The 16,370-nt window shown below is 45.9% G+C and overlaps 1 protein-coding gene across 1 annotated transcript; it reads right to left on the bottom strand.

The window, feature by feature from the left end:
• Positions 1-61: 61 nt before the first annotated feature.
• Positions 62-16,049, bottom strand: LOC125704016 (NAD(P) transhydrogenase, mitochondrial-like). Its single transcript, XM_048969289.1, has 22 exons — positions 15,910-16,049; positions 15,182-15,351; positions 13,855-14,084; positions 12,266-12,483; positions 11,878-11,965; positions 11,597-11,685; positions 11,320-11,507; positions 11,107-11,240; positions 10,799-10,990; positions 10,228-10,381; positions 9,684-9,845; positions 9,208-9,318; positions 8,836-8,981; positions 8,512-8,707; positions 6,404-6,637; positions 4,162-4,322; positions 3,588-3,767; positions 3,334-3,493; positions 1,932-2,013; positions 1,290-1,408; positions 722-837; positions 62-346 (listed from the first exon to the last, which is right to left on the bottom strand). Exons 2-22 carry the CDS (start codon positions 15,309-15,311, stop codon positions 200-202), a joined length of 3,237 nt encoding a protein of 1,078 aa, XP_048825246.1. The 5' UTR covers positions 15,312-15,351; positions 15,910-16,049; the 3' UTR covers positions 62-199.
• Positions 16,050-16,370: the final 321 nt, after the last annotated feature.

Genomic DNA, 16,370 nt, shown 5'->3' with positions numbered 1-16,370 from the left:
TTCGATTCCTGCCCTACAAGGTCCCCATATTTTTGTGGCTTACAGAGACAGGCATACAGCATCAGGAGAAGTTAAGTTTATTACATTTAAAACTTGCATATTGGAATCAGCTTAACACTGCCATAAATCAACATGTGATCAAGAAAAGGGAAATAAATATATATATAAATGTATAATTGACTTGGAGTCAGTCCAGCGCCTAGTAGTAGGCCTCTCTGATTTTGGCCTGCAGGCTATCGCAGGTCTTCTTGGCATCTCCAAGCAGCATGGCGGTGTTGGCTTTGTAGAAAATGGGGTTGTCCACCGCAGCATATCCCACTCCGAGTGTGCGCTTCATCACGATCACCTGTGTCAGGAGGATGGTAACCGTTAATTCGGTGCACTTAGGCAAGATGCTGTCAGATTGTACCAGCTCTGTGTTGCATATTACTGAGCGGTACTACACACTTTGTTCAGTGCATTTATTAAAAATGTTATTATGCTGTTTTCTGAGCAGTGAATAGCCACAATCTTCTGATGGAGAGGATGTAAGGAATGATAGGTGAATGATTGTCTAATAGCAGTTACGATGGGTACCTGTATTAATGACAATAGGGCCAGTATCAGAGCCAGTGGGGTTGCCAGGTTGGCACCAGCTCCCCTGAAATCGGCCGCTGACCAGAGCATTGTAATTAAGGAACAACTTAATCACTCAAGCTGAGAAGGGTTGCCAGTCCTTTACCTGCTTGGACTTCCAGACTTCCAGCACGGGCATGCCTGCTATGATGGAGTTGGGGTCTTCCTGGGCCGCCGAGTTTACAGTGTCATTTGCACCGATGACCAGTGCGAGATCCGTTTCTGCACCAACAAAAGAGACCTTTAATCTCGACGGAGCTGCAGTAACTTAGGACCCCAACAGGCACAATCAAAGAGAAACAGCCAAGAGGCAGCGATTTACCGTCACCCAGCTAGCTGTATGCAACATGAATGAAACCACATGTAAGCTTTACACTGCAGGGCAGTTCACTCCAAACTACCTTAATATTCAGCTGCCTGCTGGCCTCACATGTGTAATCTGAATTACACGACTTTAACCTGAAAATGTGCCTGGATAATACAAGTATTAGAGTTGTTTTTCTGCTGGTTCGCTCCACATGAAAAACCCCGTTTATCTGAAATGCTTGCACTAATTTCTGCACGGGGCCGTGCAGCTTGTCAAAAATGAGACACTACAGCCATCCCAGCCGATCTGTTTTTCTGCCCTTTCTGGGTCCGTGAGAGAGTGCGAGACACAAGCTTATTCTGTCAACCTGGAAAGTCTTCGTTGATCTCGTCCATCTCCAGCACGACATCGTACGGGACTCCTGCCTCGGCCAGAAGCACATTCAGCTGGCCCGGCATGCGACCAGCTACGGGGTGAATGCCAAACCTGGGTCAAAAAAGGCCACATTCAGTTCCACAACATTACTGATAGTGAGGCCAAGAATACCTTTGACGTCACGCGTAGTCTGGTAGATGTGGTCCAGCCCATAGATACAGCGTTTGTTTGTTATATTCATAGGAGCTTTTCCAAAGCTTTTGTCTCACTTCGATAATTTTCTTACATAAATCTGGACAAATATTCTGCACATAAAAAAGTCATTAATCACTTTGTGAACTGAACAAGCACCATCTAATTTTATAACAGAGTATTTTAACGCCCTTACTTATAAATTATGATGGCACAAAGTAGTGATTCTTGGTTTGAATCTGTAGTGTGAAAGTATAAAAATGTCTGTCATATGCGACTACATGCCTTAAACGGCACGGGCATAAAATATATCAAGCTGTGGTCAAAGACCTGAAAATATCAATTTCAGTAAAACGGGATGTTTCTGATCACATTTTTTCTTGTAATCGGTCATAGAATCTTTCTCAGATCTTCCCAGTGTTTATTTTACCAGCCATCCTACCTGACCGTCTTCCCCTGCTCTCTGAGCATCTTCACCATGTCAGCGATTGGATACTGAGCCTTGGCAGCACACAAACCCCAGCCTATCAGAATGTCAGAAGGAGTTTGTTACACTTGTGTATAATTATGACCATCCATCCATCCTTCCATCCATCCATTTATTTTCCACAACTGCTTAATATTTTGTATTTACATGTGGTCATAAAGCATTCAATACATTTTAGACCACATATTATTGCACTGACATGCCGTCACCAGAGCTGCAAGTTGGTTGCATTTTACTCTGATTTTGAGTTGGAACTGGAAATATCTCTTTCATGTCTCCACATTCAGCTGATTTAGATTTTTGGAAAGAAGAAAAATAATTATAGTGTTTATACTGCAATTTTCCGCAAATAATATTAATTTTTGGCCACGTTTAAAGAGTTCTGTTTTGTGGTTCTGGATCTGCACTGATTTTGTGTTTACCTACATCTAGGGCAGAATGCAAGCACTGTCATAGTCCTGATCAAATATCTACACTCTGAATGCTGTTAAAATACAGCAAATAACATGGTCATATATAAACACATGCAGCCCAATCGGAGCGCCTCTCTTCATGAATTGTTTCTAGACTTTTCCTGTCCCCAATCCTTGATGGCAACATATCCAAAGCCTTACGCAAGCTTGCGTGCAAGATGCTAACTGCTCACTTTGTCAGGGTGACCACTACTGCCAGATACAGGGGGAACGGCAGGTTAATTCTTAAGGAGATCCCCTTGGGGCAGTCACCTGCCAGTGAAGCAGCCATATCCTTCCATTTCTCCATTCCCTGTTTGTAATGAGCTGCTTGTGCCTTGCTGCGCTCTTTCCGTGATAAAGCAGAAAACTGGGATTGACGCTTTAGGTCTTTCCTTCAGCTGCCTCCCTTCGCTAATTGATTCAACACGTTTGAACTGGCCCTGACTCTTTTGCAGTGTTGTTACAAACAAGAGCAAGAAAAGCAAACTTGAGCCACATGTTTCCTGCTGTGCACTTGAACTTTCGCTTGTGAACTTTCCACGAGGGGCTTCTCCGCTGTCTAATTCTTCCCTCTTATTAAAAACAACCAAAAGGAACCGAAGCAGCACTAATAGAGGAAACCTCGACCAACTGCTGTTTCAGGATGCCACCGCAAACAGCACCCACATTAATCATGCAGTTCTGAAAACGATCATCTGGCTTTGACATCCGCTTTGACCATCTCTGACCATTTTTGCAGGCTGCATGTGACGGATTTACCCATATATTCATCACGCACTTGAGTGAAACACAAAGCGTTTGCGCTTGAAAATACTCCCGCCTAGTGGTCACAGAGTACTTTGTCATCTCTCCACCACCATCCTGGTTGAACATGACAGAAGCTTTCTGGTTAGGTCTCTTACCAGGCGTGATGATGATGCTGTTTGCTTCTTTAATCATCTCAATGGACTGATCCACATTGACCTCCGTATGAGTGCCCACAATCTCCATTGGCTTCCCACCGGCCGTGGACGTTGTGCCATACCCTCCCAGAATCACGTTGGGAAGGGAGCGATTCATGGCCTGTATTGAGATGCGTAGTTAGTGTCACAGTTCACGCGCCAAGGCTTCCCCCATTCTCAGCGAAGATGCACTATCCTGGAGTGAATGCACTCACCACACACATAATGTACGACAAGATGGCGCCAGAAGAGCCAATGAGTGCCCCAACGATGGTCATGAGGTTATTGTCCAGCAGGAAGCCCTCCGCGCATAGCGCCCAACCCGAATAGCTGTTGAGAACTGTGATGACCACAGGCATGTCGGCACCCCCGATGGCCGCAGTCAGAGTGACACCCTGAGGACAGCATGGCACATTGGCTAGGACAGGACTTTAAGCAATGACAGATTTAAAAACATTTGGTTCACTCAATTTAGAGTGCATTCAAGGATAATTAAACAGCTCAGTCAGAACAAGCTCTAGCAAACAAAGTGGACTGCCAGCTCCAGGATCTCCATCCATAGGCATCTACGGACCCGACCCAGGTCCTGCTGGCAGAGGTGCCCCGGTACATGCTCTGAAGACGCTGAATCTCTGATGGCCCAGTCTGTAGAACCTGGGACTTTGTTTATCTCCATCAACGGCTGAATACCACAAGGTACACACACCACCTTACTGCATTTTAATGTTCTAGGAAAACATGTTTATGAGAAAGATGTAAAGTATTTCGGAGAACCTCCCGCGGTCTTACCATGATGGTAGAGAGCCCAGACACGCCTACCAGGCAGCTCATGCCCGTTGCGTAGCTGGAGCTCAGCATGTAGGGCACCAGGCCACCCACGGAGGCCGCCATCAGACCAGCGTTCAGCATGTGCCGGCCAGGAAGCATCAGTGGGGCTGAGTCCAGGATGCCTAGAGGCATAAGCACAAGACAAGGATCTCAAAACACACGGTAGGAGATGAAAGCGGGGGAGATGTGGCCCTCAAGACTCAAGATCAGTGATGGAATTTCAATCGGCCTACATGTGCGCGTTTCCCAGGAAAGGGGAACTCCGCGAGGGCCGGTATTGATAACAGACAACAGCGTGGAGATGCACCAGAAGGTCTGCTTTGCATTATCGATCCCACTAATATGACCCAAATTTGTCATAAAAACCCAAGTCAGTCATCAGACTGGAAGACCAAATACCTAGAGGCATTCCAAAGTCTGCTCTTCGTAGAAAAATTACTTTGTTATTTCCTCTGGGGTCCCGGAAATTACATGAACATTGTTTCAAGCCATCTTTCTGAGCTCGCAATCTCAGACTTTCCTTTACAGGTTTTTTTTAATACAACTGACCTTTTCAGCCCAATTGAAGAGCGTAGGACTGCCAATAAAATCACAGAAATTTTCCAGATTTGACTTCTCACAAATCAATAACATTCAACTCAGGCCTCTCCTACCGTAAGCAGTTAAAACAGAGCAAAACGAATATATAAACACATGGAGTTGTGGAACTTGAGTACAGTCTCGAGTCCACATATGAATTGATTTGGTTTTGTCATGCACTCGAGTGAATTATTGCTCGATGTTCACTAACACTTGAACACTCATGATTATCGTCAATTACTGAGGTGCGAATTTCTACCCACTTCTGGAAAGGAAACACACAGACAGGTACATACTTCTAGCAAGCTCAGTTGTAGTAAATGTCCAGCCGACATTTGTTTTATATAACAACAATAACAACAAATTTATTTTTATATAGCGCATTATCACAACATTACATTGTCTCAAAGCGCTTTACAGCATCCTCACCCTAAGCCCCCAGTGAGTAAGCCATAGGCGACAGTGGCAAGGAAAAACTCCCTAGAAGGAAGAAACCTTGGGAGGGACCAGACTCAAAGGGGGAGCCCATCCTCAAGGGGCCGGCAGGGATATAGCACTCCAGTGATAGCTATCCAGCTAGTAAGCCAATATCCCGTAATAATAATTATTGTTTTACCTAATTAATCCCTTTTTCACAGCGCCCACCTTGGTCTCCAGAGAGACACAGTTGAGAGTGAAGTGAGGTATCAGATCTCACATCACAGCTTCATCCAGTGTTCAGAACACCTGCAGTAATTATATCTGAAGGTCTTACTCAAGGGCCTAATGGTGATGCGATTGATCTGCTGAGAGCAGGAATCAAACCAGCCATTGTTCTGACACAGGAGCTGTAAAGCTCACAGCACTTGTTATTATCAAAAGTAACATGTCATTGTAGTGTGCAGACTCCCAGTCATAGCAATATCACACATAACACACCTGCCGCTGAACATCGTGTGAATACTTTATCTATATTACGTGAAGTTTTAAGAAACTGCGAAACGTTAATAAGTTCAAAATAACTTTGTATTGTTTTATGCACCGAATCTTAATCAGTTTTAGCCACAGTTCAGCAGGATGGAGTTTTGTAAGCATGTAATTAATAATTGCTACAGGATGTAGTGGAGGTGGGATTCTATTGTATTTCTGTTTGACAAATACTTTTTAGCTGAAAACAATTGTTTCTTAGTTGGTGGCCATTTAAAGTAAAATCATTTAAATATAAAAATGTGAGCTATTTGTTTAAATTTTCAGTTTATGGTCTTTGACTTTAGATTTATGGCCTAGAACTGAACTTTTGTTTTTCTCAAATTGGACTCGTTCATGTCTCGGACTTGCCCCCCCACTGGACTCGATCTTGATTTGAACTCAATCCGTTAAAGAAATGGGTTTTACTTGCCCTTTAAACAGCACTGTAACTATATATACAAACTAATTTGTTTGTATTAACCTGATAATTTGCACAGTTATCGAAAGCACATAGATATTATTGGCTCTAAAATTCCCAGAACGTGTGATTGTCTGTCTGCCCTGCAACAGACCAGCACCCCATCCAAGGTGTCCCTGCCCTGTGCTCCCATCCTCACTGTCGCCCTCTACTGGATGTGCAGTTATGAAAGCTGGCTAGCTGTGGAGAGAAACGCACCCTGAAGCTTGCCATATGCCACCAGGGAGCCGCTGAAGGTGACACCCCCGATGTAGGTGCCCAGGTAGGCCACAGTCTTCACCATGTTGGCGGCAGGGTGCGTGTCCAGGTGGGGGTGCTCGATCATGAACTCGGCAATGCAGGTGAGCACAGCTGCCAGTCCCACCAGGCTGTGGAAGGCAGCTACCAGCTGGGGCAGGTCGGAGATCTCAATGCGTTTGGCGACTGTCAGGCCTGACGACCAGAACAATAAAACAGAATGACAGAATTATAATTACTTAGCATAGGGACAAGGGAAAAAAATAGGTAAATGCATTTGAATTTCCAAATATCCTATGATTTCCAAACCCGGTCCACTGGGACCCCTAGATGGTCCATGTTTTTGCTCCCTCCCAGCTCTCTAATAGACAATCCACATTTTTGTGAAAAACCATGGACTGTCTGGGGGTCCCTGAGCGCTGGGTTGGGAAGAACTGTGTTCTATGAAACTGAACATTTTCTAATATAGAGAATATTCTGGCATGTTAAGTCCCAGTTTTAAAAAGCCAGTCCACATGTAAATGTAAAGCGTCTTTTAAGCTTCCTGTTATCCGAGACCAAACAGGTCTATATTGGAAAGAAAAATTTGGACTGGGGTTCCTGGAGGAGCGGTTTGGAAAACACTGTCCAGTGATACTGAACATTTTTTGCTGTGCATACAGTACACTTTGGTGCATGAATTCCTGCTTTTAAAAAGTCAGTCGACTTGGAAAACCCAATAAAAAATAAAAAAATGTAAAGTTTCCATTGTACCAGACCCTAAACTGGACTCTGCTGGACAATGACACAATACTAGTTAAGGTGCGTCCTCCGTAGAAGACATTATGTTCTTGCTGATATCTTTCATACAATACATGCGGCTCTATTAAGTCATGCTGTTCCTTTAAGAGGCTTTAAGGTGACATCACATGTTTGGGGTGTGACTTTGTCAACCTCCTCTTCCCGACAAATCAAAGTTTTAATCAATATAAAAAAAAAATAAACGTTTTTTGCCTGGTTCTCCAGGAGAACCTCTTTCAGGCCCCTGATTAAGTGGAGAAGACAAGCCAAGCAGTAAGATAAAAAAATGTGTTCCTTTCCGTTCCTGCCAGCTACGTAAACACAAAAAGTCACCTGCCTCTCAACGTACAGCCTCTTAAGATAAGAAACACGGAGTCTGAAGGTATAAAATACTCGTCTCCAACACGCCATCTCTCCTCCACATCTTCACCTTTGTCGTTATTATTTTTATTTTTTTTACCTTTATGTTGTAACACATCCCTAAAGTGGTAGGTACAAAAACTTCCTTAAAGACACTGCTTTGAAGATTACTACTATATTACCACACAGTGCATGGTGAAGACACTCAATTAGCAATGAACATGACAGAGAATTACAAACATCAAAGGCCACAGACCGGCATACGATGTGGACTTAAGGCAAATGCAAACATCATAAAGTGTAAGAACGCACTAGGCTTAATCATCTGAAGGTATCTGTGGGCACCCACTGATTTCTACCAGCTGCTTACATTCATCAGAGAATTAAATGCTCATTTGTTACATCAGCTACACTGCAGGCCAACCCAGGTGATTAATGCTAAAATATAGTATTTTCCATCTTTCATCATTCCTAGGAACAAGAACAGCAAGAAAATTACGAGATTAACATCAAAGGCTGTGATATTTATGACCTAAATACATTGAAGGCAGGAGATTAACTGAGCTTTTAAAGCATTACGAGTGGTAATGCCCTCTTTTATCCCCTATCTTTAAGTTTTTAATGTAATGTAACCCTTATGAATGTAGAAATGCCATAAATGCCTGTGAAATTTGCACTGACTGTTTACTACGATGTCGCTGAATGCCGCATTTAATCAGTCTGACTGGTCGTGCTCATATCTGAGGCATCGTTAATGTAATCCAGCGATGTCTTGCGATTTTGAGGTTTTCCTTAAGTGTGCAGTGATAAAGTGTCAGGTCTGTCCTTTGATGTTGTCCTGCTTTAAAATTTCAGTTTTCAATAATGACAGCAGTTTAAACACCTGACCGTCGTCGGGCGGCAGCGAATCAAACAGCCGCTGTACCCACCGATCGTTCCCCCACTGGCCATTGCCAGGGACATCTGAGACAGCAGCTCGGGGGAGGGTTTGAGGGCCCCCAGGGTGGCGGCGAGGCCCCCAGTCACTCCGATGATGCCGAGGGCGTTTCCCAGCCTGGAGGTGCCCTGTGCGGACAGACCCGCCAGCGCCCCCACGCAGCACAGCCCAGAGCCGAGATACATCATCTGCAGAGGGGGACGCACAGCCATCACTACCTGTCTCATGTCTGTTACTCACATACAGTATTTACTCCACTGAATCCATGTTTCTGGTCAGCTGTGTCACTCTTTTACCTATTGATGTATTATCCCACCTGCTCGATGCTGTAGCCTCCCAGCATGCTAGCGCCGTATCCACCTACGAAGGCAGCGCCAGGGATGGCGTACAGGTAGTTATACTCGGGGGGGTCTGTGGGCCTTTTGAACATGTCCAGCATCCTCTGAGTGATGAGGAAGCCCCCTGTAGGCAGACAGTGACAAAAGGCAAGATATGTGATATGGAGGTACTATACTTTATGTGGGGACATGAGACGGAGATACACAATGGAGTCACATGATATGCGGTCACATGGTGTGGAGTCACATGTGAAGAGAGTGAAAGTGTAGTGTGCTGATAACCTAAGCAAATGGCTGGGAAACGCGGCAGGCCTCGCAGTAAGGCTGTCAGCCCTGCAGGGGACACTTACCCGCAATGTTTATGGAGGAGACGAAGGCTGCCAACAGGGCCAGGGTCTCCGGGATGCTGGAGGGGGTGAGACCCCCACCCATTAGTGCCAAACCACCCACCGCAGTCAGGCCTGCAGAGAGAAATGTGGCCTTTCAAATTTATTCGTCTGCATCCAAATCAAATGCACACACACAGGTTTGCAATTGATTCTTTGTGGGGACTCTCCATTCATTTCTATGGGGGAAACTCTAATGACGACCACCCTCTACCCAGCCCTAACCTTAACCATAAGTAATCAAACAAAACGCAATACTTTTGGCATTTTTCCCTTTTTGACTACATTCACATATCTTTGTGGAGATCTCAGAAATGGTCCCCATAACGTCAAAATAACAAAATTTCATCACATTGTGCAGGACCCCACAATGTAATATAAACCTAATCCACACACACAGACTCTCACACACACACACACACGGGAGCGCAGTCCCTGACCTGAGATGGCATTGGTAACAGACATCAGCGGAGAGTGCAGGGCAGGGGTGACCCCCCAGACGGTGTGGTAGCCCACGATCCCGGCCAGGCCGAATGTGGTCACCATCTGTGTAAAGGCAGCGTTGGGGGAGACAACACCAAGTCCAAGCACTCCGGAGAGACCTGGGGAGCAGAGGAGGGGGCCTAAGCGTGAGCCCCGTCTCCTGTCCTGGACCCTGAGGTTCCTAACAAGGGCCAAAATTGGCCTGGCAGTGCTCTCTGCGAGCTGCATCTAACAACAACATCACGTGTACATTTTGTATTTTGTTTACTTTTTCATACCCACAGTCAAGGTGAACAGCAAAAAAAAAAAAAAAACCTGGATGCCTGGTCCTAAAAAACAAGAAAGTACCTAGAGACCAAACGATTTAGAAACAGCAGTATCTGGCTTTCTTGAGGATCCCCCTCCAGGCCCCAGTTACTGAGACCACATGGGCATTATGACGCTATTTACCGACCCTGCACACAGGCCCTGGCGGCGGAGGGTGGGCGCAGCACCACCGACCTGCCGTGTAGATGCAGGCAGACGTCATTGTTCGCCTGAAGGGGGAGATCTCAGCCAGCTTCTCGGCTTCGAGTTCTGCCACCGTTTTCTGTTTGAGCGGCGCTGGGGGAGGGGAAGTCTTTGGCAATGGAGATGGGAAAAGATTTTTGCCATCCTAGAAAGTGCAACATCAAAACAAAGTCATTAAATTCAGAAGACATTTCAGAACATTATTCCTGTTCATCTAGCACAGGCTGTTAGACAATCCCATTATCTATCATTGTTTCACAGTGGGGAGCTTGCTTGGAAAACATAATTAACACATTAAAGTACAATAAAAATAATTGAAAATTACATTTAAAAACAGTTAATGTATTATTAATTTCTGTTTTCTGAGTTATAACTACATTCCCAGGTGCCTTGCCAGTTGCCTTGTTTTGGTAATAAAAGAAGCACATTTTGCGGTTTGGATGGTTTAGCCCATTCAGAAACAAAGAGAAACAGGGCTTGAGGTGGGCAAACCGACAAGGAATTTTATAGTTGAAAAAGGGACTTAATGTCGCCCCCTGCTGTAAAAACACAGCAGACCTACCTTCATGACCACAGTGCCCCGAATGACATGGTCAACTGTTCCATAATCAAAATCATCCTTGGGCTCAAAGTAAAAGTATTCCTTGTCGGGACTGATGGCCTTCAGTAACTTCAAAATATTATTTGAGTACAGTGAGCTGGCTTGCGTGGCCATCCGACTTGGCAAATCTGTGTACCCAACGTGTGTCACGCCCTGACAATAGACGAAAAAAAAGTCACACAATGCAGACAACTTGCAACCACATCCTCCAGATCTCACTCCTCTCCTTCTTCCTGCCAGATATGAGGAGATATTTAAGAGATGCTCACCTTGTGAACGTACAGCTCTCCAGGCTTTGTGGTCTCTATGTTGCCCCCAGCCTCAGCAGCTAGATCTACCACCACGGAACCATCTTTCATGGACTCAACCATTTCGGTCTTGATAAGGACGGGAGCTCTCTTTCCTGCGGGAGGGGAATGTCAGACGTGGAGCATGCCGTTGGGAGAGGAATGGATGGTGTCATGATGCGTCGTGGTGCTCACCTGGAATGAGCGCAGTGCTAATGATGATGTCCACGTCTTTACACTGTTTGGCGAACAGCACCATCTCTGCCTCGATGAACTCCTTGGACATCTCCTTGGCGTAGCCGCCGACGCCCTCCCCAGATTCCTTCATATCCACCTCCAGGGGCTCCGCCCCAAATGACTTAAACTGCTCCAGGGCAGCAGGTCTGGGAGCAGGAATATGAAGCACAGTACATACTCAGAAGAGGGGAAACCTTGTTTGCAAGGTAGTTCAAAAAAGTCACGCCTTGGTCACCTGGTGTCAAATCCCCTCACAATGGCACCCATCGATTTGGCAGCTCCAGCTGCAGCCAGACCTGCAACCCCACCACCGATCACCAGGACCTGCACAGAGGGACCAAGGGGTCAACAGAAAGAGACCAAGATGCCAACATAAAGTGACAAATTGACCAAGATCTCAACCTCATACGTGCTCCAGACACAGTGATAATCCGAATTTGCCTTTGATGTTATAGAGGTTCCTGTGCATGATCCCACATTACGGTTAGACGTGACACAGGAGTGGAGGGTCCATACCTTGGCTGGTGGTACTTTCCCAGCAGCAGTGATCTGGCCAGTGAAAAATCTTCCAAAATGATTGGCTGCCAGGACAACAGCCTTGTACCTAAACAAAATAAAGCCCAATCAAGGCAGCAATCTTCCATCTATCCATAACAATGTATGCAGTAGGGGGTCACACCTGAAACCTATCCCTGGAGGCACAGGGCTCAAGATACCCTGGATGAGATGCAAGTCCAAGGCTGGGCACTCGCTCAAACAATATGGGCAATTTAGAGACATTGACTCATCAGATCACACGTTTTTGGACTGGAGTGCCTGGGGAAACCTGCACAAACATTCTGGAGATGTAACTATGTCAGGCGGCATCTCCTGCTGGTCCTCCCATAAAGATACATTATCTCACCCTGCAATGTTGGCCATGGAGCTCAGTGCATCGTAACCTTGAGCTATTGTGACCCTCGGCACCTGGTCCATGGCCAGGACGGTACACTTCTGGCCGGAGAGCTGCTCCATGAGGTCAGAATTTTGTGCTGGGTAGATGAAGCTCACGAGCGTGGACCTGGGCCTGAGCAATTCAGCCTCGTGCCTCCCCATGGCGTCATTAAACACTGGTGCTCGTACCTGCAACCAGAGGCAAAATGAAAACATAAAGATATTTCCATTACAGACCCACGTGGGTCTATTACCAGCCATTAAGACCCTGCATAACTGAAGCAATGGTTTGGTTCACATTGTCTGCAACAAACGGGACTTGCTTTTGGTGGGTGCTGGACTTTGAAAGGGCTGCACTTTGTCACCGATTTAGTTCATAATTTCTATGGATAGTATGTTTCAGCACAGTCAAGGGGTGTAGGGTGTTCACCTTGGTGACCTCAGGATCTCATCTTTGCCTTTTGCATATGTTTTCCTGTTGACTTCAAAGAGCAGTAACCTCCAGCATACACTGGCGTAGTTTCGTCTGATCTCATCTTGACTTGTCTCAATTCAATTCAATTCAATTCAATTTATCCCCAAGGGGCAATTAAAAAGGTGCATGAGGTAGCACAGCAGCCATTCACACATGACAATAAATACAGAATAAAAAGGACACACATAAAAGGTAAGGCGCACCTCTGTTAGGCAAACGTAATGCTGTGTGTTCTGATAAAGCTCCATTAAAAACTTCGATTAAAAGTTCCTTTAATGTGACGCCAAATCACTGACATTGAGACTTTAGTAGCTGGACAGTCCTGAGGATAACGGTTGTCCTTCTCCTCTGTGTCCTGCAACCTGGACAGGAAGGCCTGCGCCCTGAAGGGAGCCACTCAGACACAGGGAACAGGACGTGTGAGGGATCAAGACGCTGACTACTGATTGGGCCATGAGAATCCTGGGAGTCAGAGGGTGTACTGCCCCCTCCAGGATGGGGTTGAGTTCCAGCCTCCCTCAAATGGAGAAGTTTATGTATCTCAGGGTCTTGTTTAAGAATGAGGGTACAATGGAGATCGACAGGTGGATTAGCGCAGCTTTCGACTTACCAATCAATCTACGTTCCTACCCTCACCTAACGGGTTTTGTGTAGTGACCAGAAGAATAAGATTGCAGATACAAGCGGCAGAAATGCTTTTCCTTTGTAGGGTGTTTGGGCTCAGCCTTAGAGATGGGGTGAGGGGCTCAGAGATTCAGGAGGAGCTCAAAGTCGCTGCTCCTCTGCATCAAAAGGAGTCAGTTGAGGTGGTTCGGGCATCGATCTAGGATGCCTCCTGGACGGCTCTTTGCGGAGGTGTTTCGGGCACGTCCAACCAGGAGGAAATCCCGGGGCAGATCCAGGACACGCTAGAGAAATTATATCTTTTGGCTGGCCTGCAATTGTCTTGGAATTCCCCCAGTGGGGCTAGAGGACATGCTGGTGAGAGGGATGAATGGATGGATGGATGGATCCACATGGGAATCCTTTTATCTCGAGCAATGTCACACTTTAATTATGTCAAACTAGATGCACATAATACTCACCTTCAGGACAAGATCTGAATCGAAGCTACTCTGCGTGTCAACTATGGTGGCTCCAGCTTCCCTGTAATGCTCATCCGAGAACTTTGACTCCTCCCCAGCTCCTGTCTCCACCTGCACCCTGAAGCCCTGCTTGACCAGCGCCTGCACGCCGGCCGGGGACACCGCCACTCTCCGCTCATTCTTGAAGATTTCCTTGGGGATGCCCACAAGGACGTCTGAGTATCGAACACCTGGGAAGCAGACACGTGGCAACGTTCATACTAAGGTCCCACTCTGAGGCCCACCTACCAAGAAATACCAGTGTATTTGGGAAGATGACACTGAAGATTAGATGGCAGTTACTAATAGCCCCATTCAGTAACGAGTCACTTCCTGAATCTTGACTGCAACAGCAAAAGGTCACAACTCCATTCCACCACAGCAGCGAACCCAGATTATCTAAAGAATGACTGAATGGAAGTAGTACTTGACTATACCATGATGATGGGGGGGGGGGGGGGTGCTGTGTGGACAGCAAACACTGAATTGGAAGAAACCACTCAAAAGCTGGGGGTGGGTTCACAATATAAAGAAGCGCTAAATGTAGAAGAATGGTTCCAAAACAAAGTCTTCCACCACCTGCTCTAAAACGCTTCTTGTTTTAAGCTCTACCTCAAAAAAAGTACAGCAAAAGACGACAAGACGAACGCAATCCCTGTTTCACAGGCCTCGCTCAGCCTGCTGATATATTCCATGCAGGGTCCAGTTTCACATATCTGTCCTTAATTGGCATGGTGAACTTCCAGCGCCAGCTAGACATTATTAGCAGCTGCTTGGCAGCCTGCCCCTCCCACAGCCCCGGACCGGGCCTCCCCTGCCTGGCCAGCTTACAAGTCCCTGTCCTTAACTAACGTGCGGAGGATCTAGAGACAGACCGGGAGTCTCACACAGGCGGAAGGGCTGTGACCTTGCCTCAAGGTTCCTACGACACAACGGTGCTCTGGACCAGAACGAAAAAAAAACACAAAAGGCTGGAATGTGGCTGTCACCTTTATGCGACCTCTCTTGAATATAAACTTAAGTAAACACCAGCAAGCAGCAGCCAGTTTCTCCGTGGATGGGGTGGGGGTCTAATCCCACAGCGTTAAATTAACATCATCCACAACTTTTCAAAATTCTCTGTTACGCTTTATACTGATTTAACTTGTTCAAGATCTAGACAACATTTGTTAATAAACTTTTGAAATAAACACAAAGAAGTGGAATGAAAGTAAACAGCACTCAGCAGGAAGACTTCATACCGAAAATGGAATAAACAGGGTATTTGCCAAGGGTATCTGTTCCATACCTTTGGAAGCTTGCTGGTTCCACAGGACGGGGAAAGTTCTGAAGTATCTTATTCCAGAGGTCCTCTGCAAGGCACCGGGATGTAGCAAGGGCACCGAGCAGCAGGACACACATCGCAGCAGGGAGGACATGTTTCATGCGTCTGTCCTGCTCTTTACAGGTGCAGGTGTGCTACAGGAGAGGCGCGATATCTGAGACGGAGCTCGCAATCAGATGTCAAAAGGCATATTTTCTCAGGCAGAAAGCTGTCCCAGTCACCCTGCGCACACTGTCGGCTCACAGGCCCAGGAACTGCAGTGTGACACTATAGTTCTCCAGGACACAGTGCCAGCCAGTCATGTGGGTCACTCCAGATTCGCGAGAACTGGAAATGTGACGACTGTAGCAGGGTGACACGGAGCCAAGAAACTCTACTCTACTTCAGCCTGGAATATGCACTTAGATCATATCTACACATAAAGTCTGCTGCAGAAAACATTAACGGGCTTAGTAAAGATAAGAATTTTATAGTAGAATGAAAAATATTTCAAAAAGGCGAAGGTTTTGCAGCGAAATACATGGAAACTGTGATTTAATGTTAGTGGGGGGAAAAAATGAGTGGCAATTTAATTATCTCTTTTTTCAACTTCAGTATTTTCTGATGTTTATCACAAACAGAACCTCGAGCAACTTGGAGTAGTAAGAAAAAAAGTTTAACAGCGACAAGGAAGCATTTCAAATCTCACTAACCTCGGTCCAGTGTGTCTTCTGTTAATGTAAATGACCCCCGTGGGGCCCCGTGGTGGGTTTTTTGTCAATACAGATACGCGTAAATGCAGATTTTATGGTCCATAGTGACCTTGACGTCAAGGTGCCCCCTTCGGGTTTCGGTAGCTAGTTTTACCTCTATAAATAGTGGAACCACGTGATTCACATGCCGTCCGCGGCCGAAAACAGACACAAGTTCGGCGTAATTCAAACACCGCGTTAGACCGACTTCCATACGGTCTTCAAACAAAAACGTTGCCCCGTTCATTATTGTATAAAGGTAACACACGCAGGATTTATTTTACAAATATAAATTACAGTAATTGAGCTTTAAATATTACAGCCCGCTTAAAAAAGAAAAAGCGTGTATCTGAAGCCATTTTTTAAAGTATAACTGGTAAAAAAAAGATAGCTTTATTTATATTCTCCACAAAGCACTTAAG

This window comes from Brienomyrus brachyistius, chromosome 11, assembly GCF_023856365.1.
Source record: "Brienomyrus brachyistius isolate T26 chromosome 11, BBRACH_0.4, whole genome shotgun sequence".
Taxonomy (NCBI): Eukaryota; Metazoa; Chordata; class Actinopteri; order Osteoglossiformes; family Mormyridae; genus Brienomyrus; species Brienomyrus brachyistius.
The sequence above is the reverse complement of the archived record's forward strand: the minus strand, read 5'-3'. Positions and strand labels throughout refer to the sequence as shown.